At 37.5% G+C, this 25,336-nt stretch overlaps 6 protein-coding genes across 6 annotated transcripts; 2 read left to right on the top strand and 4 right to left on the bottom strand.

Moving 5' to 3' along the window:
- Window positions 1-550: 550 nt before the first annotated feature.
- LOC125209991 (mitochondrial inner membrane protease subunit 1) lies at window positions 551-3,865 on the bottom strand. Its single transcript, XM_048109575.1, has 5 exons — window positions 3,667-3,865; window positions 3,346-3,570; window positions 2,282-2,392; window positions 1,234-1,311; window positions 551-901 (listed from the first exon to the last, which is right to left on the bottom strand). The coding sequence occupies exons 1-4, from the start codon at window positions 3,805-3,807 to the stop codon at window positions 1,273-1,275; spliced, it is 516 nt and encodes a 171-aa protein (XP_047965532.1). The 5' UTR covers window positions 3,808-3,865; the 3' UTR covers window positions 551-901; window positions 1,234-1,272.
- A 340-nt stretch (window positions 3,866-4,205) lies between these two features.
- LOC125202786 (glucan endo-1,3-beta-D-glucosidase) lies at window positions 4,206-5,522 on the bottom strand. The gene is made up of 4 exons (XM_048101247.1): window positions 5,399-5,522; window positions 5,218-5,267; window positions 4,811-5,045; window positions 4,206-4,449 (listed from the first exon to the last, which is right to left on the bottom strand). Exons 1-4 carry the CDS (start codon window positions 5,439-5,441, stop codon window positions 4,424-4,426), a joined length of 354 nt encoding a protein of 117 aa, XP_047957204.1. The 5' UTR covers window positions 5,442-5,522; the 3' UTR covers window positions 4,206-4,423.
- A 366-nt stretch (window positions 5,523-5,888) lies between these two features.
- Window positions 5,889-10,649, bottom strand: LOC125221683 (SH2 domain-containing protein B-like). The gene is made up of 11 exons (XM_048123925.1): window positions 10,211-10,649; window positions 9,218-9,409; window positions 8,894-9,103; window positions 8,733-8,822; window positions 8,376-8,618; window positions 7,873-8,235; window positions 7,449-7,729; window positions 7,156-7,315; window positions 6,720-7,069; window positions 6,237-6,305; window positions 5,889-6,143 (listed from the first exon to the last, which is right to left on the bottom strand). The coding sequence occupies exons 1-11, from the start codon at window positions 10,364-10,366 to the stop codon at window positions 6,125-6,127; spliced, it is 2,133 nt and encodes a 710-aa protein (XP_047979882.1). The 5' UTR covers window positions 10,367-10,649; the 3' UTR covers window positions 5,889-6,124.
- An 825-nt stretch (window positions 10,650-11,474) lies between these two features.
- Window positions 11,475-13,811, bottom strand: LOC125204941 (peptide methionine sulfoxide reductase B1, chloroplastic). The gene is made up of 5 exons (XM_048103717.1): window positions 13,527-13,811; window positions 12,660-12,771; window positions 12,046-12,111; window positions 11,760-11,957; window positions 11,475-11,664 (listed from the first exon to the last, which is right to left on the bottom strand). The coding sequence occupies exons 1-5, from the start codon at window positions 13,732-13,734 to the stop codon at window positions 11,637-11,639; spliced, it is 612 nt and encodes a 203-aa protein (XP_047959674.1). The 5' UTR covers window positions 13,735-13,811; the 3' UTR covers window positions 11,475-11,636.
- Window positions 13,812-16,521: 2,710 nt separating this feature from the next.
- LOC125212717 (ribokinase) lies at window positions 16,522-19,484 on the top strand. The gene is made up of 5 exons (XM_048112957.1): window positions 16,522-17,223; window positions 18,462-18,647; window positions 18,754-18,949; window positions 19,024-19,140; window positions 19,247-19,484. Exons 1-4 carry the CDS (start codon window positions 16,618-16,620, stop codon window positions 19,116-19,118), a joined length of 1,083 nt encoding a protein of 360 aa, XP_047968914.1. The 5' UTR covers window positions 16,522-16,617; the 3' UTR covers window positions 19,119-19,140; window positions 19,247-19,484.
- Window positions 19,485-20,438: 954 nt separating this feature from the next.
- On the top strand, window positions 20,439-24,767 carry LOC125201281 (mitogen-activated protein kinase 15-like). The gene is made up of 10 exons (XM_048099327.1): window positions 20,439-20,817; window positions 21,484-21,892; window positions 22,024-22,151; window positions 22,261-22,320; window positions 22,794-22,943; window positions 23,032-23,187; window positions 23,298-23,509; window positions 23,587-23,688; window positions 23,799-23,947; window positions 24,114-24,767. The coding sequence occupies exons 1-10, from the start codon at window positions 20,791-20,793 to the stop codon at window positions 24,566-24,568; spliced, it is 1,848 nt and encodes a 615-aa protein (XP_047955284.1). The 5' UTR covers window positions 20,439-20,790; the 3' UTR covers window positions 24,569-24,767.
- Window positions 24,768-25,336: the final 569 nt, after the last annotated feature.

Genomic DNA, 25,336 nt, shown 5'->3' on the forward strand with positions numbered 1-25,336 from the left:
AATACGATGATAAAGTTATACAACTATTATACTTAGATTATCTCTGGCCTTATGGTTTATTTAAAGGCCATTGTTGGACAACCCCATTGTTTAGTACTAAAAGTTATGACATGCAACTCTTATAACTTTTTGGCTGTCGGCTTGTCTCTCTCTAGAAAGTGTGCATACTTTCTCTACTTCATTTCATTGCCACCTCCAATCAATGTTTCATCATGATGTCTAGCTTCAAATAATACTAGTATTTTATTAACTAATTATTCATTGCCATTAAAAAAGTGATTCTCAAAAAAAATTTATCATGAACAAATTAAAATGGCAAGCTATGGATTCAACGAAAGGGCCATAGCTAATTCCAAAGATCCAACGAATACACATGGAGCCTTTCGCAATGTCCAAGTTCCACCTAATTTTTGTAGGGACTTGAGAAGATATAGTAAAGTATAGTAATATAATAATAAAAAAAACATGGATTTGAAGTTTTCATGATTATAACATCATTCACATTTTTAACCTATTAGAGATGAAGAAAAGGTATCCATGCAACCCAAACTGGTCAAAAATATCAATTATATCATTAATGCAAAAGTAAGATTCATGTGTTACACACGCTAACTTAAAATCATAAGCAATAATCATGTGTAAGTGAAACAGAGATTTCTGAAGTAACAATGAAGTAGAGTATGAAACAGGTACTACCTCAGTAATCAGCAAATGTAACATTATGCGCCATTTCGAGACACAGTTAGAGGCTCGGCTGGCTACAAAATGCAAGCATGTATTGATTGGTTCGGAAACTGAAAATCACTATTGGAGGAGTTGAGGGCAGACCACATTGTCTCTTCTGTCGATGAAGCTTTGACTGCAGCATCTTTGTCCAGAATCAGTTACAGGTTGCAGGTATCTAGCAAGGAAGCAATGGATATTTCGTCGGTTTAGTTACGTGTATAGTTACCAATATCACACTACTAGTGCTCAAATATACACTTGCAACAAGTAGAGTAGTCTCAAAAGTGTGAAATTAAACACACACATGCATACATAGGTAACAAAGTTATGAAGAAAAAAATTCATCCAAGTCTTCTCCTTTCAGCTTATTCTTAGATTTTGGAACAAATATTCATAGTGATTAGTGATGGATTAGAAATCTTGTGAACTGCAATACATTTAGGTCAACCAGACAGAGGCAAATCCAGGTTCGGATGGGTGACAGAATAAAATAATCGGGTTACTCACCGGTGGCATACCCATAACTACATTACAATTCTCATAGCTCTATTGTGGCAAACGTCCAAAGTCTTCAGGTGGCCATACCTGCATACCGAAAAACAGCATGATAAAGAACGTATTGTACAGAATAATAAATGATACAGCTCTACAAATACAGAGCTTAACCAAACATACTCTGAGCGAACTATAAAACTGAAACCAAGTATAGGAAACTAAAGAACAAATAAAATAAACTAAACTCGGAAAATTTAACACAAAGTACTCTAATCTGAGATGGAGCCAAGCCTACGTACACTTATCAGTTGTCGCAAACATAGCAGATAAAAGAATAAAGAGAAGCTACACAATACGAATAAGCGACACTTAAAAGGTCACAGTATTACAAATTTAGAGAGCAAATAAATGTCCTTGTATATGATATTTATAAAATTTACACAATCAAGTTTAACCATCAAAATGAAGTTGATAGGTAAAACTAATGCAAAGTTTGGCTTGTTAGTTGCTACAACCCAAGGGCCAAGATCAAAGTCATCCAGCCCAATGAAGCATGCGACGGGTCAGTTCATACGAGCTAGTGGACTAAGTTGGGCCCACTGCCCAGGAAATTCATTCAGACTGTGGCCACAGTTTATCTCACCGATTCAAACAGGCAGCATACGTTAGGTCTGCAATGGCTAAAACACCTCAATCTGGGCAGTTCAGTTTGCTTTTTAAGGTAAAGACTTATATATTAATATCTCTTCACATCCTACATGATGTTGATCATCTTTCTTCATAGTTTTTAATCAAGCACACCACCACAAGCCAATAACACCAATAGGCACACCGCTATCCTCTACTGTTTCTAGATTTATCGAATTAACAAAATTAGAACAGTGCAAATCACAAAGACACAAACTAACTCATATTGGTAAACAGTGTCAAGTGATGGGAAATGGTATTGATTGAAGCCATAAGGTACGCAAGCATGAAGCTTTCAAGAGCACTAAAGAGTGAAAGCATTGAACAGTTAATGATACAGATATTTAATCAAGAATGTGGCAGCAAGGTTTACCCTGCAAAAGACTTTCCCATAAACCAACCCATAAGGAACGGGACCAAAGTTTCGTGAGTCATTTGATGCATAGATATTATCTCCTTGAATCCACACATGACCCTTTGGTACCTGTCATTTACAATCATTGTGTATATCAATATTCCTTGATACTGCAGCATTTTATTCATCAGAAGAAGTTAAACATGTACAGAAGACTAATAACAGGTTCAGAGGTAGCAGTTAATTAACAATGTATGTCAGATGAGATAGCTCACACTTTGGTCTAATAGGTTGAAAACATATTGATGACAACAAAGGAATTCTTATAACCATTTCATCCAAGAAATTTCCTAGATATCTATTCTCTTTCCACAGCTCACTAAAACACCTTATTTTCATAAATCATAATTTTTCATCCTTGCATTCAACTATGCAGGAACATTTGCCACAGTGTTTATTGGAGTATTGGACATAAACAAAAGTCATGCTCTTCCCATGAAATGAAAATTGGTAAGAAAAATATAAACCTGTGATACACAGCACATTCCTATTAACCCATGGCAGACTACGCTACAGATCCATGAAGACAAGATTCTCACAGAAGAAGATGCTATTCGTAAAGTACATTCCTATTACCATACATGTAACATTGAAGAATGGACATTTGGTTGATACACTATGCGTTACAAGCCAGTGCACATGATATGCTTACAAAAGCATTCATCAGAGTTTAGCTTCAACCAAAATTCATTTTCAAGTTCAAGAACAAAGCTCACTGAAATATAACCACCAAATTTCTTCCGACCTCACATTTCCTCAAATTTCTAGCACTTTCGAAGGGAAAAACACAACAAAAACAATAAAGTTCAGTTCTCTCTGAGCAAAACAATTCTCGATCCCTCCAAAATCCATTACCCACAAACATAAACACTCTAAGCATAGAACCACAACTGGAATAATCAAACATTAAACAGCAACAGTCAGCTAACATGACATATCCAAAAACACAATTAAAAAAAAACAACCAAAGCTAACCGATAATTCTCAAACTATAAATATATTGGCCATTATCTCATACATACCACCACCGAATTAGACTGATCACCGCGGCCGGAATCCGCCAAGAAGGTGACTGTATCCCCCTCAACGCCAACAATTCGCTTGGTTATGCTCTTCCTAGGATTTTCCGGCGATCTCACCAGAACGACGTCACCGTTTCCCACCTTCCCCAGCAAGGGCGACAGCTTATCAACCAGCAAAACGTCGCCCGTGAAATTCAATGTCGGCAGCATGCTCGGGCCATAAACCTTCACAAAATTGAACCAATTAGACATAGAAAATTCAACGAGAGTACAATTTATCGATGATGAATCGAATCAGAAAGAGAGAAGGAGGAAGCTTACTAGGATTGGGGAGAAAATGTAGGTATCGGTGATGTGCAAAAGGGAAATAAATTGAGCGAAGAGGACGGAGTGGCTCAACACATCCTTAGAGGCCGACTTCCATCGTAGAGCGTATTGCTGCAGCAGTTTTGGAGCTATCATCGTCTCGAATTTGCTGCCATTAATGGCGGCCGAGCTCGGATGTATGTGTATATATATACGTATGCGGCGTTTTGGGGAAAAAATTATAAAACAGCGGTTTTCAGTTAATCATATTAAGTATTATTATTATTATTATTATTATTATTTGTGACGTAATAGTACATGATTTTTGTTTTATTTTTTGATACTACATCTTTACCATTTACTATTATATAAAGAAAATAACTTTCTTTTCTTGAAACATCCATTTTAACTCAAAATCAAATTTTTCAATCCAATATCGATATGAGATTCGAATTGCACCTCATACGTGGTAAATCCAACTTCGATTTGAGGTTCGAATTTCACCTCCGATTAATGTGTATGATTAAAATGCTCTCAATAATACTTTAATTTGGTTTAATGAAAATGGTCAAAATACATACACAATTTATTTTACATGGAAAGTACTAAACTTTTATGTCCTGACTCCTAACCATCGAGATACTAAATTACATAGTACTAACCAAATACAATAATAGCAGTAAAATAAAATGATCAAATAAATTATTTGTAATCCATGATTTTCATTGTCATGAATCAATAGTTCCTTGCTACAATGTCACTCAAGCCCTCATTATTCATAAATGCAGCTTCCATAACCTGCAATCCACACAAAACATTGTTAACAACCCACCATTTACATTATTTGAATACAATATTTAAATATCGCGCTTTCTCCCTAGCTATTATCACTATAAAAAGTGCAGATTACTGAAGAATATCTGTCGCTAGTTGATTGTCGATGATAATCCGTCAATAATCATTATTACTTACATAATTTTCAGAATTTATGTAGGTAATTCGCCGGGGATCATAATTACCGTCTATGATTACCAGCGGAATTTCTAAATTTTCTGTTGGTAATCCGTTAGTAATCATGATCACCGCCAAAGTTAGTGGGGTCATGCTCGGGCTGGCTCGATTATACCCCAATTAATACTATAAAACTTAAAAAACTTACTCAGGTTGGTGACGACGAGAAGGCCCGAGTTACCAAAGTAGCAATTCCAGTGGTTGCTGCCTTTAGAGTGATAGTAGAGATTCATGGCAATTGAGGCATGGTTGATCAAATTATTAGGTATGAAGCAAGGGCATCCCTTCTGCAGAATTCTGCAGTCTACTTGAGAGCAAGCATAGTTGATATTCGCTATAAGAATGCTCTCTTCCGACGACGGTTTTGCAATGCACCATGTTTTCTGGAAAAAAAAAATAACTAACGATATATTATTGACTTTCAGTGACCTAAAAAGACAAGGGTGTTAAATTTGAAACGTATTGGATGTGGTGGCATTATTATTGCAACCGTTTCTAAAGTCGTGTGAAAATTACAAAAATTAGTGAAAGTTCGTGTATTAACCGACAACTCACCTGTGTATCATTGCTATGTACGACGGAACTTGCATATGAATGCGGAGTGGCTGGCAATGAAAATCAAACATAACATATAGATAAAGTTAGAACAAGAATTTAGTAATAAAGCTAAGAGTATACATATATACCATAAATTTATTGCAATTAAGTAGTTATAACATGAATGAAATATGTATACCTGAACTCAAGAAAAGTAACACAACAAGTAAAAGAGCACCCATTCTTGATTTATCTCTCTCTTGATGATGGATTTTTGGTTAGTAGGAATGTGTATACATATATATAAGAATTATTGTGTTGTGACAGTATTTGAAAGAGAGGAAAAGGGACATAAGCAACGGCTAATTGGAATTATTTTTTGTTAAGAGGAGAAAATGCAGTCTCTATATTGACTTTTGCTATGTTTTTTTTTGTATTGTTATTTGTCCACTAAATATCTACAACGTTACAAATTCAAGTGTTGAATTGGTAGTCACCTACTAATGATTGATAAGACAAATATTGTCAAACAAATACGCTCCAGTGTATTTAAATGTAATATAGAGTAAATCCAATGTAAATTTAATAAATTCTAATTATAAAATTGGTGAATCCTAATAAGATTTAAAGTGATATTTACCCTTACAGTGTATAAAATCCTTATTTAATGCAAATAATAGAAAAGGTAATGTTATCAAACTAAATTCATAAATATTTCATTCATTAGATGAAAGCAAAATAAGGTAAATGAAGCCCCATATTAGTCATAAAATGACATTAGTTTCTTCTACCTAAGTTGTAAATTAAATGACTAAGCCCTACAACTGATGAGATGCTGTGCACAAATTTTGCAGTCTATACACACATAGTAACAACGAACGAGGGGCAAAATCAGAATTTCACTGCCTTCGCCATCGCGACGCCTCTACTCGGTTCTCATCACTCTGCAGCATTTCAACACACAGTGGATTACCAACTGTTAACTCATCCATACAAAACTCAGACACTGTATTTACGCAGAAAAGTCGAGACCGTACCTTCCCAATTGCGAGAGCTTAGGTTCTTGGAGCAGCAGGTCGTGTAGCGTTGCTTCCTTGGACGGAAAACTGCAGTAGACAAGAAAGCAACACGTTTAATTGTCGTCTCAAAACTTGTTCAACGAATAGGCACAAATATGAAAAGCTTAACACGTTCTTGGATAACGTGTGTATATAAGAATTTTCCGAGTTCGGTTTTACTACTAAAACACGAAGCTAGCTGACGTTATTGTTGAGAATGGAGTCTGGAAGGAAGTTATATTTAGGCCCAACACAATTCCTATTGTGGATGCGATCAAGATTAGTTTTTCTGCCTATATTATATCTCCTCTCTCGTTGTAAATTGTATCTGAAAATTATATATTGAAATCCCTGTTCGGCATCGCCCTCACACGTAGATACCTTGGTAAAGAATTTATATGTTTATGTTTGTGATTATTTGTGCTTTTCTCCTAACAAATGAACTTGGGAAAAAAAACCAACCTGTGAATGAAATCGAAAGATAGAAGCCGGTGGCGAATGGTGTAGTCGCTTTCAACATAAGTCACGACGAGGTTGCCAGCATCAGGGTGAGGCCAGCTCCTTGATGTTGGGAATCGCAGTAGAAATGTTCCGGGATCTTGAAGGCCTCCCGGGCCTTGAAGTGCAGATTCCGCTTCTTCTTTGGTGATGAACCCTTCGATCCATAGAGGTGACATTGAATCCCACATTGCGTTAACAGCGCTTTGCGACAAGGTAAATGCTACTGGGAATAGCCATGACCACATTCTCTCAAAATCTTCTTGCATAACGACATCCCGGCAGCCAGCTATTCTCCTCAAACACTCGAGGTCCTGTGAATATGGCATTAGATGTCACAAATCACGTCAAGTCCAAAAAAAAGTTTAGCACGAGAGAGAGAGAGAGAGAGGAACGAGACCTGATCCATTAAAGGACGAGTAGAGCAAGCAATCTTCATGAATTGTTCGTTAATGCTGAAAACGAGATTCTCCCATAGAACGTGGTTGTTGTTCGCGGATACTGAAGTCCAAGCTTGAATTCCCTCCTCCACCAATCTCTTCGTCATTTTTATTTGACGCCTGAAACATACAAGAATCCACTTACCAGATCACATATGAAATTCGATGAATAAATCCAACAAAATGAATGATTGGATGTAGACGCGCGTGTGTGTGAGCAAGCAAACGAGAGATAGAGGCAGAGTATTATTACCTGTGATGCGAACATCCGGAAAAAAGGGAAACATGCTTCGCAAAATCGGCTAGTTGCTCTTCCGTAGCAGAAATAGCAACTTCCTTGAGAAGATGGTATTTCTCTGCTGGACCTCCGAGGCAGTATTTGAAAATGATCAAATCTGAAATCGGACTCGAAACACTGAGCATGCTTCTTGGGTCAGAATTTGTTGCTTCACTATTATCGGAAGGACATGAGTTGTTCTCTGTTCCACAACGGTCTTTGGTTTTCCTCTTCACACTCGTTTCATGTGTATTATCCTAATTCCGAAAATTCATTAAATCTTAGTGCAGAACCACTACGAAGAATAAAGGAACGACAAAGGACAAGAAATCAACGTATGGTAGATGTAGTCACCGATAACCACAGACACATACGGAGTAAACTGGCATTAAAAGACTACCTGATTAGCAGTCCAAGCACGAGAGTGGTGAGCTTTGTTGGCTTGCCTAGCTTCTTCTTTGAACATCACGAACGGCACATCTTGTCCTAATTTGATCCGCTTTGATGAAGGACTTGGTTTGGCTTCACGAACAGTATTGGTGATAAGTTGCATCGATCCATCATCAGGACTAGACGATTCGCACACATTCCCATAGTAACTTCTGCTGGACGACTTTCTCAATGTAACCGAAGCTGTTTTTGTACCCTTACTGCGTGAGACACAACGGAAAGGAAGAGATAGCGTCTCAAGAAAAGGGTGTTTTCCCAATCTTGGAACGTCAAACATTATCTGGAACAGCCTGTTGTCACACTTTGAAGAAAGCTGAAGTGCAAAATTCGAAGAACTCAGTATCCACAGATGCAGTCAAACAGATGGTACTTGAAGGTTTCGACAAATTTCTGTGCTCATAAACACCTAACACTGCATTGAAAAAGAGGAAAAGAAGCCAACTCAAAGCATACCTGCGATATCTTGAGCTTAAAAGAAGCACGCCCGTTGATGAGTTTGCATGGTCTATCATGAGAAGCATATTCGATACCGTCACAGTTCACAAAAACGGGAGGTTCTGCATCATTAGTGTTTTCAACAGGGACGCCATTGTCGGCATAGAGAAGTGAAGCAACAACCTCAAATTCTTTGTTCACAGGACCACCAAACGCGTCCAATAACACAACGTCCAGAGAAAATATCCTGCGGCAGGATGCCTGTTTTTTGTATTTTTTCACGAAAGATGACAGATTACACGAGTTAGAAATAGAATTGGAAGTATAGACGATAATGCACGGATTCAGTAAGTAATTCCCTATGATCGTTTTTACCTTGCCCCCAACAATGCTCCACACACCGTCACTGTCTTCTTCAATCTCCAATGCAGTTGAATTGTCAATTGCCAGTTGTAACGGAGGATCCTGGGCATCATTAGGGGGAAACAGTTTTAGAACAACGGAGTACTCATACTAAGAAAATAATTAAAACAAACCTGGACATAGTGGCTTTTGATAGACGTTTCTCGGAACAGGACATCAAGCCCATGAACATAACCATGTAATATATCTTCATTTTCGTCGGGGCATGCCAAGCATATCCTTTTCAAACCCTCTTCATACAAGTCCTTGTCAAATGAGCAAGTTAAATGATTTTCACCGACAATTTCTCCATCTACGTGAAGCCTCATGAAATCCCTCGAAACCTGACATTAAATTCTCACGCTATCAAGTTCACCTCAAGAAATCAAGTCGCGGTAGCTAGTGTAATAAAGGAAACATAACGTTGGAAAGCATAACACCGATAGCAAACCAAATACCTCACATCCAATATGAACCCATTTCTTCATAGGGAACTCGATCCCAGTAGAGACACACGGAACTTCAGTCAAGGGAATAGGTTTATCAGGGTTTGGAGCCTCTTTGTACATATACAGGAACGGGAAGAGCTTCATTTTCTTATTGTCGTCCAAGTACAAGAAAGGCAGATCAGGAGTGACATCAGGGTGCTTCTGCATAATGTAAAGATGATCAAATGAACCACGTCTTTCGATCTTAACAAGGCATGATTCTCAATTCCAATAGTGAAGTTCAGCTCATATAAGCTTGCAAAGATCGTAGAAAATAAAGGATTGGATCACTTCAGTGTCACGTTATTCATTAGCACTAAATTTGCACCTTAAAGAGAAACGAGATGAAAGACCATGCCGTCACTTTCTCTAGACATAAACGTACAATATCTTCAAAAACATTGATCAAATACAACAACAACATGAGTATAATTTAAAACACCATGTCACCCTCAAAAATCGATCTATCATCATACCACAATCACTTTGAAATACAATGTGACAACGAGTGAGCATCAACATGCACAATCATCCCACAACGAGATGAAAGACCATTTTGTCACTTTCTTTATACATAAACACACAACCCCTCCAAAGGCATTGAGCAAATACAGCAACAAAACTCAAGCACCGAGTCATCCTAAAAAAATCGATCTACAATCACAACGCAATCACTTCAGAATACAATGTGACAACGAGTGAGCAACAACATGTATAATCAATCATCCCACAACAACCTTCTTTTTGAAAAACCCAAGTATCCAAACACCCACATTTACTCAAAACACACAAATCAGCACAAGGGAACAGCACAAACACAAGAATTTCCCAAAATGCACAAGAAAAAAGGCATAAAAGGAACACAACCACCTCAAAGATTCAAACTTTCTCAACTAAGCGACGAACCCTACATTTCTCAGAGCCCATTTCTCAAACAAAAGGAAGGCCGAGTAAGAAAATGACCTGAACCAGAACTGAAAAAGGCAACGAGACACAATCATCAATGTAAATCCAGAAACAAAGCGCGAAGCACCCATCTCCCTCCTCCCAATCGTCGCCTCTTCCCAATTCCACTTTGAGATTCCTCAAGGGAACATAATCTTCACTGAAATCACTCATCCTCCCCCAAATTTTCTTCGATCAACGCTTTTGCAGAAACCCTTTCTAAAAATCGGCGGTTTCTGCTTGTTTTCACCGCTATTGGAGCTTTGGTCCCTTTTTTGGCAGAATTTGAAGAATCTTTGGTTGAATTTATAGTCCCTTTTATTTTCGGTTTGTTTTTGTGGGGAAGTTGAGAGTGGAGTTGTTGCGACGGCTGTTAATTGACGGTTGGTAGAGTCTTCGGCAGTTCTGCTTCTGGTCTTTTTCCGCGCTTCTCAATTTTGGGGTGTGTTTGCATGTTTCGATCAAGGTTATGTAAATGAAGAGATAATATTTCCTATCGAACAATATTTATTCAGCTTCCAAACACTCCTCTACAATGAGAATGTTTTCAATGATTTATTAGCTTTTCTTTTTTTTGGCGAGGAGCGTTCGATTGCTCAAAATTAACTTGTTTCGAGACCGACAGATATTGTATAAACCAAAATAACTCAGGTATTAGTTTATCATATGAAGAGACCAAGACTCATAAAATAGGACTAATATTACATAATTTTGACACCGGACATTATTAACCTAGCTGGGCCGTTATCGTAAGTTTCAATCTTATCTAATCAATCAAACCAAACACAACCATATCAAGAGTTTGCCCCATGATCGGATTTGATTATAATTTGGAAATTTGTTCAAACCAAACACCACCATAGAAGATCATGTTTCAATTAAAATTGTATAAATACCGAGACAACATCTATTCATCTGAACAACATTTCATAAGACGCGTGTGCAACACTCCATAACATCGAGACAGTATTACAACATATTGGTAGTCTTGTCTTTAGCTAGGATACTATTTGTCTAGCTGAACAATATTCATAAGTCTCGATTTTATTTAATTGATTCAAATCAATCCAAACCAAAATTACTCGAGATGAATTCGACACATGGTGAGGCCAAGACTCATACAGTAAGACCGGTTCCATGCGACACTATTTCAAGATTTAACACCCACCGATATTTACCTAACCGAACATTATTCTTTATTCGATCAAACCGAACACCACCTTAGTCTCGTGATCGGTTTAGATTAAAATTCAGGAGTGGTATCATATAAGTATACAGCCCATCCAACAACATTACACTTTATTCCCTCCGATCAGATCCAAAATAATATACACATGTAACATGTTACAACACAAACAGCTCTCTCACAGCAAATCTGAGGCAATTTTTTATGAATATAAATACTAATTATTGCTGACTTTGTTTCTTCTGAAAAAGCCAAAATCTACTTAGGCTTTAGTTTAAGGGCAGCACTGCAAAATTCAACAGGAAAAAAATGGTAATCAGTTAGCAGAAAAATAAAGAAGAGATTGAAAGGCAATGCCATGGATTTTTTTCTACACAGAACCTGTTGATGCAGTAGCGTTTCCCCGTAGGCGGAGGGCCATCGTCGAAGATGTGGCCGAGATGAGCATCGCAGACTGCACAGAGAACTTCTTGACGCGGCATGAAGATGATAGACAGGTCCAGCTTCGACTTCACGTTGTTTCCCACGGGCTGGTAGTACGAGGGCCATCCGGTCCCGCTGTCGAATTTGGTCGATGACCTATGACACGGGGCGCACGGGGTTCAGACACAAATACGAGATCCCGAGTAGTAGGGAATGTTTGAGTGTATATACGAGGGATACTCACTCGAACAAAGGAGTGTCACAGCAGATGCAATGGTACGTCCCGGTGGTTTTCGTGTTCCAGTATTCTCTGGAAATAGTATATGATTTGGCAATGTTATCCCTTCGTTTCAATTAATAGTGGGATGACACAAAAAGGAATGCATGTCACTTATAATAGGACGGAGGGAGTATAGGTCAAAATGCACGAAAAGAAAAGAACACAAAGGCATCTTCTTGCGCTTCAATCATACGCAATGATCGGGCTCACTGTGCGTTTGGTAGCATGGAATCGGGGATGGATTTGGAATTGGAGACTTCAATTCTAAATGCACTGTTTGGCTACAAAAAATGTATGGATTTGGAATTGAAACCTTCTCAATCTACCTACAAAACAAACATTGCACTCGACACTACATACACGATACACACATTGCATATGCACATCATTGATCACACAATACACATACGGAACACACGCTGCACACATAAATACACAATACACACACTGCACACACAATCAATCCCAGGAATCCGTGAAGTTCATACGAAGCTAGTAACTCCTAAACGATGACCCACACATATTCATAACTAGATGAACAAGAAACATGAATATTCCTACGAGGAGCTCATACGTACCCGGTGAATGCCCTCTCAGTGCCCTTCTGTCTAGTGACATAGAACTGCTGATCAGTAAGCTTCTTCCTCCACTCTGCTTCACTTATGGAACTGTAATTCGTGTTTCCCGCCTCTGCACCACATTCACCACAAGAAAAATGTCACTAGTCCTATTTATACAACAACATTTAGTGAATCTAGAAACATAATCAACAACTCTATGATGTTAAAAACTACAGCTTGGAAGTAAAATGGCCTCATTGCAACATCTAAGTTATCAACCAACAAATCATCAAAGCTCAATATGAATTTTTAGTATAAATTCTATCTAGAATTCCAAATAACCAATGTACTAATCAACTAAACCAAACATGACCTCAACACTTTTTCCCATCAACAAAACCACCAAAAAAACCTCTTATCCTCCAAAAATTCAATCTTTATCTACTCCAAACTGACAAATATGTTCAAGTCTAAGAGAAGAACCCCCACCAACAAATATGTTAAACTTGAAAACACTATTCTTTTTTTTTTTTTTACATATTGCAATCAAACAAGAATTTATGAATCTAGAGAGCAAGGCCCTTCGATCTCACTCCTTATAGCACAACCATCTATAACAATTTCAAGCTCAAAATATTACAAATAGAAAAAAAAATACTAAAAAATTTACAATTCTGCTGGTTAATGTTAATCAGCTAGAACTCAAGTTACATAATCCACACTTTTGCCCACCAACAAAATCACCAAAAAATGTAGTATCAGGGAAACCTCTTATCCTCAAAAAAAAAATCCAATCTTTATCTCTTCTAAATCGAATAGAAGAAATCCCACCTACAAATATGCTAAATCAAACAGGAATTTCTATGAATTTATAGAGAGAGAGACCTTGAGAGCTGTCTTGTTTCTGAGAGGAGGATGAAGAGCCCATGGCAGAAACAGAGAAGGGCAGCCTGCTTCTGATTGTGTGAAACGATTTCCCACCAAAGGCAAATGAAATCTGACGCTTACTGCCTAAACCGAAATGGGATTTTGCAATAGAGTGGGGATTAACAAGACTGGCGAAATTGGTTTTGACTATGGTGTAGCACCCCATCTTCTAGAACAAGCTCATTGAATTCCACAGGCAACTGCTTATGCTTCTATGCTTTTGGTTTATACTGATGTGTGCGAGCTGTGCACCCTGTATTCTCCACCATTTAATTAGCCAGCTGTCGATCTCTGTGTCCAATGTCGGGCTCGGATTGGATTGTGATTTTGGCGCCTAGAAATAATTCCGTAGCGGAATTTTTTCGAACAGGTGGCGTATGCGTATCCATCCGTGTAGGATTGAAGGCTTTACAGTCCACGTCAGCAGTAACCAGCGTGGAGACTCTATTTACCACAAATTGATTTTTTTTTTTTTGGAGAATATTAGGTTATCCCGTAGAAAAATAAAGGAATTCTAACTAACTATGTTTGGCAAGTCATGCTTGCCCGAATCTCGAACATCGTCGACTCGACACGATAAGTCCAACATCTGCTCGTACAGATACGAACACGATAGTAATATGAATCCATATTGACATCACTCCACAATCAGCAAGACGAATGCTTGAAACAAATTTATTTGAAAATATATGTTTCAATATTTTGATGGGATTTTGCTAATAATTTACCATTTTTATACAATTCAAAATAAATAAAATAATAATTAATTAATAAATAATAATGATAGGGCTTAGAGCATCCACAAACGTGTTTACGGGATGAGATGACTCGTCTTAGTAGGAGGGATGCTGGCGGGACACCGTTGCAAATGATTACCTGCAGCGAGACGCCCGTTCTAGGGAGCCTAGCTCGATCTAGTGGGACAACACCCACACGGATCATATTCTACAAAAGTAAGTACATAATACTACGTATTATAGGAGTTTTGATCAAATAAATGGATAAGAATCAATATATAGTTTTACGGGATGTGATCAATTGCTAACTAATTATCAATCTAAAATTAAAACCAATTTTTAACTATTAGATTAGAAGATGGTGGTTGATATAATGCCAAATGTAATATATTTTAAATTTAAATAATTATTAATTAAATTAAAAGGGTATTAATGTCAAATCCTATATGTAGTAATTATAATTAACTACTTTTTCTCTCCTCAAAATCATCTCAAAATTTTTAAATTTACGTAACTCTCTCAATTTAAATTATTTTTTCTCGAAAAATATATCAAATTAAAGATAATTTAATAAGGATTCCAACGAGATCTCAATTGCATATGTTCCGACGATGTTCGGATGATGAAATTTGATAAATTATATTTCAATTTTCGTACATGTTGATAAGCAACTTTTATCAACAAATGCAACAAAAAATCTCAATATATTGTAGGCAAAATCTCAATATTATGCATGTCCAATCTCAATAAAAATGTGTTGATATTTTCTTGTCCTTGTGTTGATATTCTAATGTCATATAGTTGATATTTGTAATACACAATGTTGATATAAAAAAACACTCACACGAAAATTATCATATGATAACATAATGACGATATTACCCTTTTGTTGATATTTTGTCTACTATTTATTGAGATTTGTGAGCTTTAATCTCATCCACTCATTTTAAAATCAAAGGGTGGAGATATAGTCTTGATTTTGGATTAGTGTGCTTATAAGCATTAGAATAGGACCCATAGTTCTACGTATCTTATTTTTAATCAAGGCAAAGAAATGATCCTCCCACATACGGGTGCTTAAACGGTTCTCCGGTTCTCGATTAACCGAAACCGGCCGGTTAATTGCGGAACTGGAACCGAATTTTCCGGTACTGGTTTCAACTTTTTAAATAAAATCGGTTCCGGTTAGGAACCGGAACCGACCTGTTCCTAACCGAGAACCGGACTATAATTCAATTTTATTTTTTTTATAATTTAATATACTAATAAATCTAATTTAATTGAATTAATTTTGAATTAAAGTAACTACAATGAGTAGGCCATCATAAGTTTGTTTTTAATTTCTCTAAAAACTTATACAAATACAATATCATTTCATATGATAGAAAATTAACTTTATAATAAATTTATGTAACAATTCATTTAACATACTTTAACATGTTTGTGAATAATTTATTAATTGTTCCGTTATAATCTAAAAAGACACAACAAGATCAATTAGTATTAGAAATTCCATTGAATATTTGTTTAGCCAAAAAAATGAAAAATAGAATTCAATTTTAAAACTTATTTTTTTTAAAAATGGCTAAAGTTTAGAACTCCTATTTTTTTATTATAAAATTGCTAACATAAATTAGTCCGACCGACCTACTACACTTGGCATCACTTTTTTATCCATATATGAATATTATTGTATTATTGGTTTGTATTTTTTTTGTATTTATTTGAATTTTTAGGTATTATTTGCTATATTTCAAGATGTTAGATTATTATATTTTTAGTATTGAAATATTTAAAATTATAAATAAATTCGGATTAAAATTACACACCGGTTCCGGTTCAGAATCGGAATCGACCAGTTCTTAACCGGCCGGCTCCAAACAGAAACCGATCGGTTCCAGTTCCGATTCTAAAATTTATGAAAATTTAAAACCAGTTAACTGGTCAATCGGTCCGATTAGAATCGGAACCGGTCCCACATCATATCAACGTATCTTTTTATCCACAACAATATCAATTCCATCATATTTTTCTCAACTTACTAATTACATATCGAAAGTTATTATCCATATGAATTATGATAAAAGTTGATAAAACCAATATAATATTAATAGAGATTAACGATAAATTCGACGAAGAATAGATATAAACCTATTCAGATCTAATGATAATAAATTTCAGATAGAAACAATTAATTTTAATCAAAAAAAAATCCAGCATCAGCCGTCAGCTCAACTCTAGTCCTTCAACACACAGTAAAACACACACACACAAAATCAAGAAGAAGAAGAAGAAGAAAATCAATCCCAAAAATGGTAGCATTCGCAGCCCTCTCAACCCCAAAACCATACCCCCAATCCCCCAACCTCGAAACCCCCCCAATCCACCCCCAATCCGCCCAATTCCGCCCCCCTCCTCTCCCCACCCCTTCCTTCTCCCTCAAATCCTCCCCCGCCGCCTCTCCGCCGCCGCTGGTGGTGGTGGGCTCCGCCAACGCCGACATCTACGTCGAGATCGAGCGCCTCCCCCGCGAGGGCGAGACCATCTCCGCCGCCACGGGCCAGACCCTCGCCGGCGGCAAGGGCGCCAATCAGGCCGTCTGCGGCGGCCGCCTCGCCTATCCGACCTACTTCGTGGGCCAGGTGGGCCCCGACGCCCACGGCCGCCTCGTCGCGGAGGCCCTCCAGGGCGGCGGCGTGGCGCTCGACCGCCTCACCACGGTGGCGGGTGCCCCCACGGGCCACGCGGTGGTGATGCTGCAGCCGGACGGGCAGAACTCGATTATCATCGTGGGAGGGGCGAATATGGCCGGGTGGCCGGAGAGCTTGGCGGCGGAGGATGTGGCGGTGGTGGAGAGTGCCGGGATTGTTTTGCTGCAGAGGGAGATTCCTGATTTTGTCAACATTCAGGTTGCAAAGGTGAGATCTTTTAATAGGCCATGGTGTAAATTAACCAAGTTTGATCGAATTCGGGTTATATTGGTTGCTAACATTGTGACCGAATTTGAGATTTTCTCAACTTGTAGTGAAGTCTTGAATCTTGATAGTGTTTGGGATTTTACCGAAAGATATATGATAGTCTAATCACTTGGGAAAAGGAATGGTGCTGTTTTTAATAGCTTACGAGCATGCATTGTGTGTAATTAGGTTTGGTATAATGGCTAATAGGTGTAAATTAACCAACTTTGGTCGAATTTTGGTTATAATAAGGGCTATTGGTTGCTAATATTATGACCGGGCTTATAACTTGATAGTTGATAGTAGATATTAGAAGTCATGAATTTTGGTAGTGTTTGGTGATTCCCCTGATGAAATATAGTCAGATGGTATAAGTGGACTAATCACACGGGAAGAGCAATGGTGTTGATATTAATAGCTTGCATACATTGCGATTAAACCTCAACATAAACTTTTACTTGTTCTCAGATGATATTTGTAGTCGAGCGTTCAGTGCCCTTGTTAGTCATTTGCATCGATTTCTTCTCCTTTGATTAGATTTGATTTGGTAAAGGCCACATATGGTTCAATTTCCCCGGAAACATATTGTGGGAAATCCGAGGCACAACAAAGTTCATGACTTTTCCAGATGGCATAGTTTATGATATTAGGGACCAATAGCCCTTATAATAATGGCTGAACTCTTAATTTGATTTGATCTTGCTGATGAGATAGGGTTTGTATTTCAGTTAATCACGTGCAGTTTCAGTCCAAAACAACGATGTTTTGTTAAGTAAAAGTCGGTGCCAAAACAGATGGAACTGAAAATTCATTCTGTCACAAAGATTTAAGTTGAGATGTGAAAGATCAGAATTTGGTGTAGTTTATATGCTATTAGGCTTTATTTTTCGCTATTTGTCACGAGCCATTTTCTTGAATGATGATATTTTCTCCATGTGGAGACTGAAAGATGAGAACTTGGCATCATAATTGTCAAATGGATCCATTTGGTTTTCCAAAATTAGAGTTAGATGCTGCTTTAGAAAATTGTTTCTTGATGTTCCAATTTCTTGTTAATGCTATGTGTATGGCTGCTCAAGAAAAGTGAAGAACATAAATAGTAAATAATTTGTGTATGTGACAGATAGATTATGACAAATGATGCATTTGTGTCGAATGATTTTAGCAAGATGCGTGTTTAATATTTCTCGTGCATTCAGGCTGCACGGAGGTCTGGTGTTCCAGTCATCTTGGATGCCGGGGGAGTTGATGCACCAATTCCTCCGGAGCTACTCCAGTTTATCGATATTCTGAGTCCAAACGAATCTGAGCTTGCTCGTCTAACAAATATGCCCACGGAAAGCTTTGAGCAGATCAGCCAAGCTGTAGGGAAATGCCACGAAATGGTTGGTGGCATTTGATTGCACTCGTTTATGATGTTTCTTCGTTGATTGGCCCGTTTATTTAAGAACTTCTCCAACAGTCGTTCAACTTTTTCCGGTTTCTTTCTAGGGTGTTAAGGAAGTGCTCGTGAAACTTGGAGCCAAAGGCTCGGTTCTTTTCACGGAAGGGAAGGAACCAATGAGACAACCGATCATATCAGCTCCGAAAGTGGTTGACACGACAGGAGCTGGCGATACCTTCACTGCAGCTTTCGCTGTCGCCCTCGTGGAGGGAAAGCCCAGGAAAGAATGCCTGGAATTTGCTGGTATGTTCGGCTATCCCTTTCGACTCTCTCTTAGTTAAAGCTCGGTCTGACAAAGTTATGTATTGTGTTATCAGCTGCTGCGGCTTCTCTTTGTGTGCAAGTAAAGGGTGCCATCCCGAGCATGCCCGACAGGAAATCAGTCTCGAATCTTATCCAGATGCATTATTAGCTCACCGGCGGTGTAATAAGAGGTATTCTTCAACGGCATTCTCACTTATTTGCATTCTTCGTTTTCATCTATAAATACACCCATTCTCCGTTCATTGTCACACCTCTACACTCGTGTATTTGGTGCAGGAAATGCGTCGTCGTTCGAACTTCCACTGCTTGCAGGCTTGCAAACTCTTGATCACATCATTCCTCCTCAAAACTAATTTGAAGTTGTTAACTGCACATATTTTTTTGTTCTTTTTTTAGAATCTAACTTTATCAATAAATCATGGTGGTGTTTCTCTTTCTTAAAACTGAGTTTTGTTGGGTTGTTTTGAAACTTTGATTTTAAATTTTTACTATGTCTTGGAGCATGTTTCTTCAATATACTATCCACACTTACAAGATATATACTACACCAGTTAATAACTCATAGTTTTATTTTTTTTATCACTTAAAAACATATCTGATTAAGATTTAGGGTTTAGGATCATGCACATACTCTCACTCAACACTTCGCGAGTCACAAGAAATCCAAAATTGCATGATAAAATATTTAAGTTTTATTAAGCAACTAAAATTGCATGATAAAAAATCCAAAATTAAAATAAGAAATGGATTTTTCCTTTAAAATTTTTATTGTTATATATATCGTGATATTTTTCCAACTAATATATTTATTCATAAAGTCAATATATAGTTGAAGACAACCTGATCTCATCATAGCAACATCAACCATACGAAATGGAGAAAAACTCACTCATAAAATAGACTAAGGACGTGTTCACTTTCCTGCATAGGAAAAGAACAAATACTATAAAACATGGGGTAATATTGAATGGTATGACCGACATATTTGTTCCTGATTTTGTATGCTTGGTAAGCAAGAAATGTACCTAGAATTGCTATGCAATATTTTTCCATTTCTTTTTAAATACCAAAATTTTATGCGCAGACTAAAATACCCTCAGAACACTAACGGTAGCCAGATATCTGTCCTCCGTCGAAACCGAACCCTGCAAACACCGATTTCTTGAATGAGGTCGTGTGTCGGTATCTGAAACGCACAAACAAAACTCCAATTGAACATTAAACACTTAAATTGGAAGCGATGTTTACCTAAAGATGCCCGTCAATGGCGTTACGCGACTACGGGTTACGTACACGTTCGAATCACACATTTTGTACCGTGGGGGTAAAAACGTAATTTCTCTCCAGAAAGGCAGTTGTACCGTTGTACGTAGACCAACATCATATATATATACACGTTGGTAGTTGGTACATACACTTCACTTCCACCTAATCGGTATTAACTAACGCATTTATATTAAAATCAAAAAACAAAAAAACAAAATCCGAAATCACGCAAAGCCACATACTCGTGAAATCACTTTAGCTTCTTCTTCATTTCTCAATCCCAATCTTCTCATTTCCAAACCCTAATTTTACTCATCCCTTCCAAGTTTCTACGTTTTTCTCCACCGATTTGCTCTGTTCAGGGAGGATTTATTTGTTCGGGGTGCGGTGCACTGCAAATGCAGCTGATTTCTCGTTAGTTTATAGCTCGGCGTTTTCGCTTCGTGATTACTGATTTTTTTTGTGGAAGGATTGTAGCTTTGATCCGATCGGATCGAAGAGTATCGAAGAGCTAGGGCTGCGTTGTTTGTTTATTTAGGGGAGAGGAAGGAAGTATGCCGCTGCAAGATCAAGGGAAGAAGGTTTGTTAGGTTTCGTTGCGCGTGCTGTTTTGGTCTTTTGTTGGAACGTTGAAATGGAAATAGAAATTGTGATCTTATCTCCTTCTTCTCCGGAAGTATGGTGCTGATTTTTGTATTTCAAAGCTTTGTTTTGGATTATAGATCGAGTTCTGCGATTTCTCTCGATTCTGTTGTCATGGAAAAATTGCCGATAGAACCAGATTTTTATGATTATGGAGAAAGTTTGGAGTGAATTAAATGCTTCTGTTTGTCAAAATTGAATTCTCATATGACTAGTGGTTTTGAAATTCAAATTTCTGTCGGCTAGCTGTTGTTTTATAGGTTAGACAGCCGTACTTTGTTTGATTCTTTTGGAACTTTATGTGGAAAATATAGGATTAAGTCTTCTCACTATAACAAACGGGGGTATATATTGATGACACTGTTTACAGCTTCACGGTTTAAGCTATTTTTTCCATTGACAGCTTGTGGGGGTGTGATTGAATATACTTTTTTATTTTACTTTCTTCTTTCCTTGTCTCTTTGATCTTTGCTACTTTCATTTTTTTATATGTAAATTTGCGAATAAAAAGTTTTGCATCTTATTCTGAATTTGAACAGTATGTGCTTCAAAATGATAATAATGCTAATTTGTTGCATGGTCGCGTCACACTATTGTTTTGTCAGATCCTGAAGGAAGCAGAATTCTTTACTGACTATGGAGATGCGAATAGATATAAGATTCTGGAAATTATTGGAAAGGGCAGCTATGGAGTTGTTTGTGCTGCAATTGATACACATACAGGAGGAAAAGTAGCTATAAAGAAAATAACAGACATTTTTGAGCACATGTCTGATGCAATTCGGATTTTGCGTGAAATTAAGTTGCTACGCCTGTTACGCCATCCTGATATTGTGGAAATTAAACGAATCATTTTACCACCCTCTAGGAGGGACTTCAGAGACATTTATGTTGTTTTTGAGCTTATGGAGTCAGACCTTCATCAAGTCATAAAAGCTAATGATGACTTGACACATGAGCATCACCGATTTTTCCTCTACCAGATGTTACGGGCACTTAAATTTATGCATACAGGTAACATATCCACTGCACTCGCGGGATACTATAGATAAAACCTTTGTCTGTGTTTTTCGGTTTCATCATGGAATGTATTGTTTGAATAATTTATTACTTGTCTTTCTTTTGTTAACTAATGTTTTTGCCAGCCAATGTATTTCATCGGGATCTCAAACCGAAGAATATACTAGCAAATGCCAACTGCAAACTTAAAATATGTGATTTTGGACTAGCAAGAGTGGCTTTCAGTGATGCTCCAACAACAAGTTTTTGGACGGTACATAGTTTCTGTAGAATTCATTATAGGATTAGGGCGTCTCTGTTTCTTTTACTTTTGCATTAGTGACGAAGGGGTAAACTTTCTGAACGATTTGTTCTGCTTGCAGGATTATGTTGCTACAAGATGGTACAGGGCTCCAGAGCTGTGTGGTTCTTTCTTCTCTAAGGTAATAAAACATGGCATTTTATCACCTTCGTTCCTTTCTCAATTAAGATTTGACTGCAAAGTTCCAATGTTATGATTTACATTTAAACAATCAAATATCATTAATCTGTGGAATAAGAATATTGGGCCAATGTTGTTAAAACAATTTCCTTGCAAATCATAATTGGCCCACAGGACATCTTGAGTTATTAATATTGGAATTTCCTTAGTGATTTAAATTTTGTGCTGGTGATAGAAGTTTGAAAGGATTTAGTTCTTATTATGTATCTTTATGTCTTAGCTTCTGATCATGTCTAGTGAAATTAGTAGTGCCGTAGATTAAAAAACAATTTTTGTTCAGGGAGGGCTATTGAATTATCCTGGAAGTTGATATTTGTATTCTTCAGAGGTAAATTGTGTCAGGTGGTTTTTCATAATGGATTTGTTACTTTATTCTTCTGAATTCTCATTTATCTTTTTCATACTTTCTTGCAGTATACTCCTGCAATTGATATTTGGAGCATAGGCTGTATCTTTGCCGAAGTCTTGACGGGCAAGCCTTTGTTTCCTGGTAAAAGTGTTGTGCAGCAGCTGGATTTAATTACTGATCTTCTTGGGACACCTTCATCGGATACAATTTCTGGGGTACTGAACAGAAATACCTTTATGTAGATTATTTTTGTGCATAATACTCTAAAAACTATGGGGCATAATGTTGTGCTCCTGGATGTAGGTACGTAATGAGAAAGCCAGGAAGTATTTGTTGGATTTGACAGAAAAGCGCCCAGTGCCTTTTACTGAGAAATTCCCAAATGCAGATCCTCTGGCTCTCAAATTATTGGAGAAGATGTTGTCATTTGACCCTAAGGATCGTCCAAGTGCCGAAGAGGTACTTGGTGCCTGAATAGATCATGATATTGCTTTTAATCCTTAGTATATCATTTAACTTTTTTTAATATAATATCAGTCTGTACTTATTTTGGTTTATTTGGACACTAGGCGCTATCTGATCCCTACTTCAAGGGGCTGTCTAAAATTGAGCGGGAGCCATCTTGTCAGCCAATCTCGAAGTTGGAATTTGAGTTTGAAAGACGAAGAGTGACAAAGGAAGATATTAGGGAATTAATATTCCGGGAAGTATTAGAGTACCATCCTCAATTATTGAGGGATTACATATCAGGAAACGGTGGCACGAGTTTTCTCTATCCTAGGTGCCAAATCATTCTTAACTTTTCGATGCTTATCGACATTTTGATATGATTCTTACTTTGGTGTATGTGTTTTTCAGTGCCATTGGTAATTTCAAGAAGCAATTTGCTTACCTTGAGGAAAATATTGGGAAAAATGGGCCTGTGATTCCTCCCGAGAGAAAGCATGTATCTCTTCCAAGGTTGACGTTTAATTTCTGGATTCATGTTTTACTTGTTGAAGGAGCAACTTTCTTGGCTGTTTTTAGGGGAACAAGGCCTTGATCGTTTTTTTTTGTCTGACTTTGTGCAGGTCTACCGTAAATTCCTGTCCAATTCCTCCAAAACCAGTAGGAAATAGTTCAACATTCGATAGTCGTCAAATCACTGGAGAAATGTCAACTGCCGCCATTTCAGGGGATATATCGAAGGTTATGCGGCCTCCACCAAGGGCGCCTAATGGTATTGAAAGATCCCTACCTTGAACTAACGTGTTTTTTCATAGTAGACCTTTATGCTATAAATTTCACCCAAGGCTTTAAATTTGTGGCCACTAAACTAGGCTTGTGATGTGTTTGTGTAGAGTCTATTGTCTTTTATATGCTAACGAGCTCTTTAACCGTTGCAGCAAAACCAGCAAGACCAGCTGGGCCTGTTTTACCTTATGAAAATGCCAGATATGTGAATGATAGTCATGATGGTAGGATATATGTCCAGAATTCCATCCTTCATCAGTCGGTCTCTCCACATTGTTATCACAGAAGTAACCCAGGGAAGTATAGTCGGATAGCATCCGAGATGGAAGCATCTCAGTTGAAACAAGCAGTTAAATCAATAAATGGCACGGGTCTTGAGATTGATTCCAAAGGACAAGCTCAATACACCCCATCTAAGTTGAACTCCTGCACGAGTTTCGACATGAATAGCAATCCATACTACCGGTCTCAAGTGAAAGCAGGAATGTTGAACGGACGAATTGCTATTGATGCGAAATTGTTGCAAGCACAGAGTCAGTTGGTTGCAGCGGGAGCTGCTGCTGCTGCTGCCCGGGAGGTTGGTGCCGTTCAACTCGGACTTACATGAGAGATGATTCGGTTGCATGATGATGGGTTTCCTTTGTGATGACTCGGGGCAAAAGGGGATTATAACCGGCTCTCGACGTTGCTTCATTATGATCTGTTTGTGAGAAAGAAGGTTGTGGCTTAGTCTTCTAGTTTTAGTTCATTGTATAGCAACCCTTCATTTATTCATATATCCAATCTTCTAAATTGCTACTGGTTTACACCGGGGTCGTTTGGTGGAAAAGATAGATAAGACCAATTATGATAAGAACACATATTAAGTGTATAAGTCAATCAAGAAAAATAAATAAGTAAAATCTCAAATATTGAATCAATATATATATGTACAAACATTTGAAAAAATGATTTATTTTACAAACTTCTAAAAGTTGAAAAAATTGAAAACTAAATGACGAGAACTATTCTTTCATTATGCTCCTTGCGTTTCACTATAAGTGATCATTTTCATTTTTGATATGTTCTACTCTAAATGACACATTTCTAAAAATAGAAATATTGTTCTCTACACTTTTCCCTCTCTCTTACTTATTCATTTCACTTGACTTCCAAAACAACACTGCATAAAATTCCGTGCCAGAATAGAAATGATCCACTTAGAGTGGAAGTGGAATGAAGGAAGTATCATCCTACATGACTCGGTGTTATTTTTGAGTCAACCTATCAAGTCAGGTTGCAGGCTATTTTATTCAGGATTACTTGGGTGAATTTTTTTTTAGATTATAAATTTTCATTCGAATGGTTGAACTATTCGAGTCAATTTATGGATTTC

This window comes from Salvia hispanica, chromosome 1 (genome assembly GCF_023119035.1).
Source record: "Salvia hispanica cultivar TCC Black 2014 chromosome 1, UniMelb_Shisp_WGS_1.0, whole genome shotgun sequence".
NCBI lineage: Eukaryota > Viridiplantae > Streptophyta > Magnoliopsida > Lamiales > Lamiaceae > Salvia > Salvia hispanica.

Excerpts from the sequence above, each read along its gene's own strand:
- LOC125209991 (XM_048109575.1), bottom strand. The coding sequence starts at position 3,807 with ATGATAGCTCCAAAACTGCTGCAGCAATACGCTCTACGATGGAAGTCG. Across the intron at positions 2,393-3,345 it reads ATCAGTCTAATTCGGTGGTG|GTACCAAAGGGTCATGTGTG; the intron begins GTATGTATGAGA and ends TGTAAATGACAG. Across the intron at positions 1,312-2,281 it reads ATGGGAAAGTCTTTTGCAGG|GTATGGCCACCTGAAGACTT; the intron begins GTAAACCTTGCT and ends TTCGGTATGCAG.
- LOC125202786 (XM_048101247.1), bottom strand. The coding sequence starts at position 5,441 with ATGGGTGCTCTTTTACTTGTTGTGTTACTTTTCTTGAGTTCAG. Across the intron at positions 5,268-5,398 it reads GTTACTTTTCTTGAGTTCAG|CCACTCCGCATTCATATGCA; the intron begins GTATACATATTT and ends TTTCATTGCCAG. Across the intron at positions 5,046-5,217 it reads TACATAGCAATGATACACAG|AAAACATGGTGCATTGCAAA; the intron begins GTGAGTTGTCGG and ends TTTTTTTTCCAG.
- LOC125221683 (XM_048123925.1), bottom strand. The coding sequence starts at position 10,366 with ATGAGTGATTTCAGTGAAGATTATGTTCCCTTGAGGAATCTCAAAGTG. Across the intron at positions 8,619-8,732 it reads GGAGCATTGTTGGGGGCAAG|GCATCCTGCCGCAGGATATT; the intron begins GTAAAAACGATC and ends TACAAAAAACAG. Across the intron at positions 8,236-8,375 it reads TTAAGCTCAAGATATCGCAG|CTTTCTTCAAAGTGTGACAA; the intron begins GTATGCTTTGAG and ends TTTGCACTTCAG.
- LOC125204941 (XM_048103717.1), bottom strand. The coding sequence starts at position 13,734 with ATGGGGTGCTACACCATAGTCAAAACCAATTTCGCCAGTCTTGTTAAT. Across the intron at positions 12,772-13,526 it reads GAAACAAGACAGCTCTCAAG|AGGCGGGAAACACGAATTAC; the intron begins GTCTCTCTCTCT and ends AATGTGGTGCAG. Across the intron at positions 11,958-12,045 it reads TGTGACACTCCTTTGTTCGA|GTCATCGACCAAATTCGACA; the intron begins GTGAGTATCCCT and ends CCCGTGTCATAG.
- LOC125212717 (XM_048112957.1), top strand. The coding sequence starts at position 16,618 with ATGGTAGCATTCGCAGCCCTCTCAACCCCAAAACCATACCCCCAATCC. Across the intron at positions 17,224-18,461 it reads TCAACATTCAGGTTGCAAAG|GCTGCACGGAGGTCTGGTGT; the intron begins GTGAGATCTTTT and ends TCGTGCATTCAG. Across the intron at positions 18,648-18,753 it reads TAGGGAAATGCCACGAAATG|GGTGTTAAGGAAGTGCTCGT; the intron begins GTTGGTGGCATT and ends GTTTCTTTCTAG.
- LOC125201281 (XM_048099327.1), top strand. The coding sequence starts at position 20,791 with ATGCCGCTGCAAGATCAAGGGAAGAAG. Across the intron at positions 20,818-21,483 it reads TGCAAGATCAAGGGAAGAAG|ATCCTGAAGGAAGCAGAATT; the intron begins GTTTGTTAGGTT and ends TTGTTTTGTCAG. Across the intron at positions 23,689-23,798 it reads AAGCATGTATCTCTTCCAAG|GTCTACCGTAAATTCCTGTC; the intron begins GTTGACGTTTAA and ends GACTTTGTGCAG.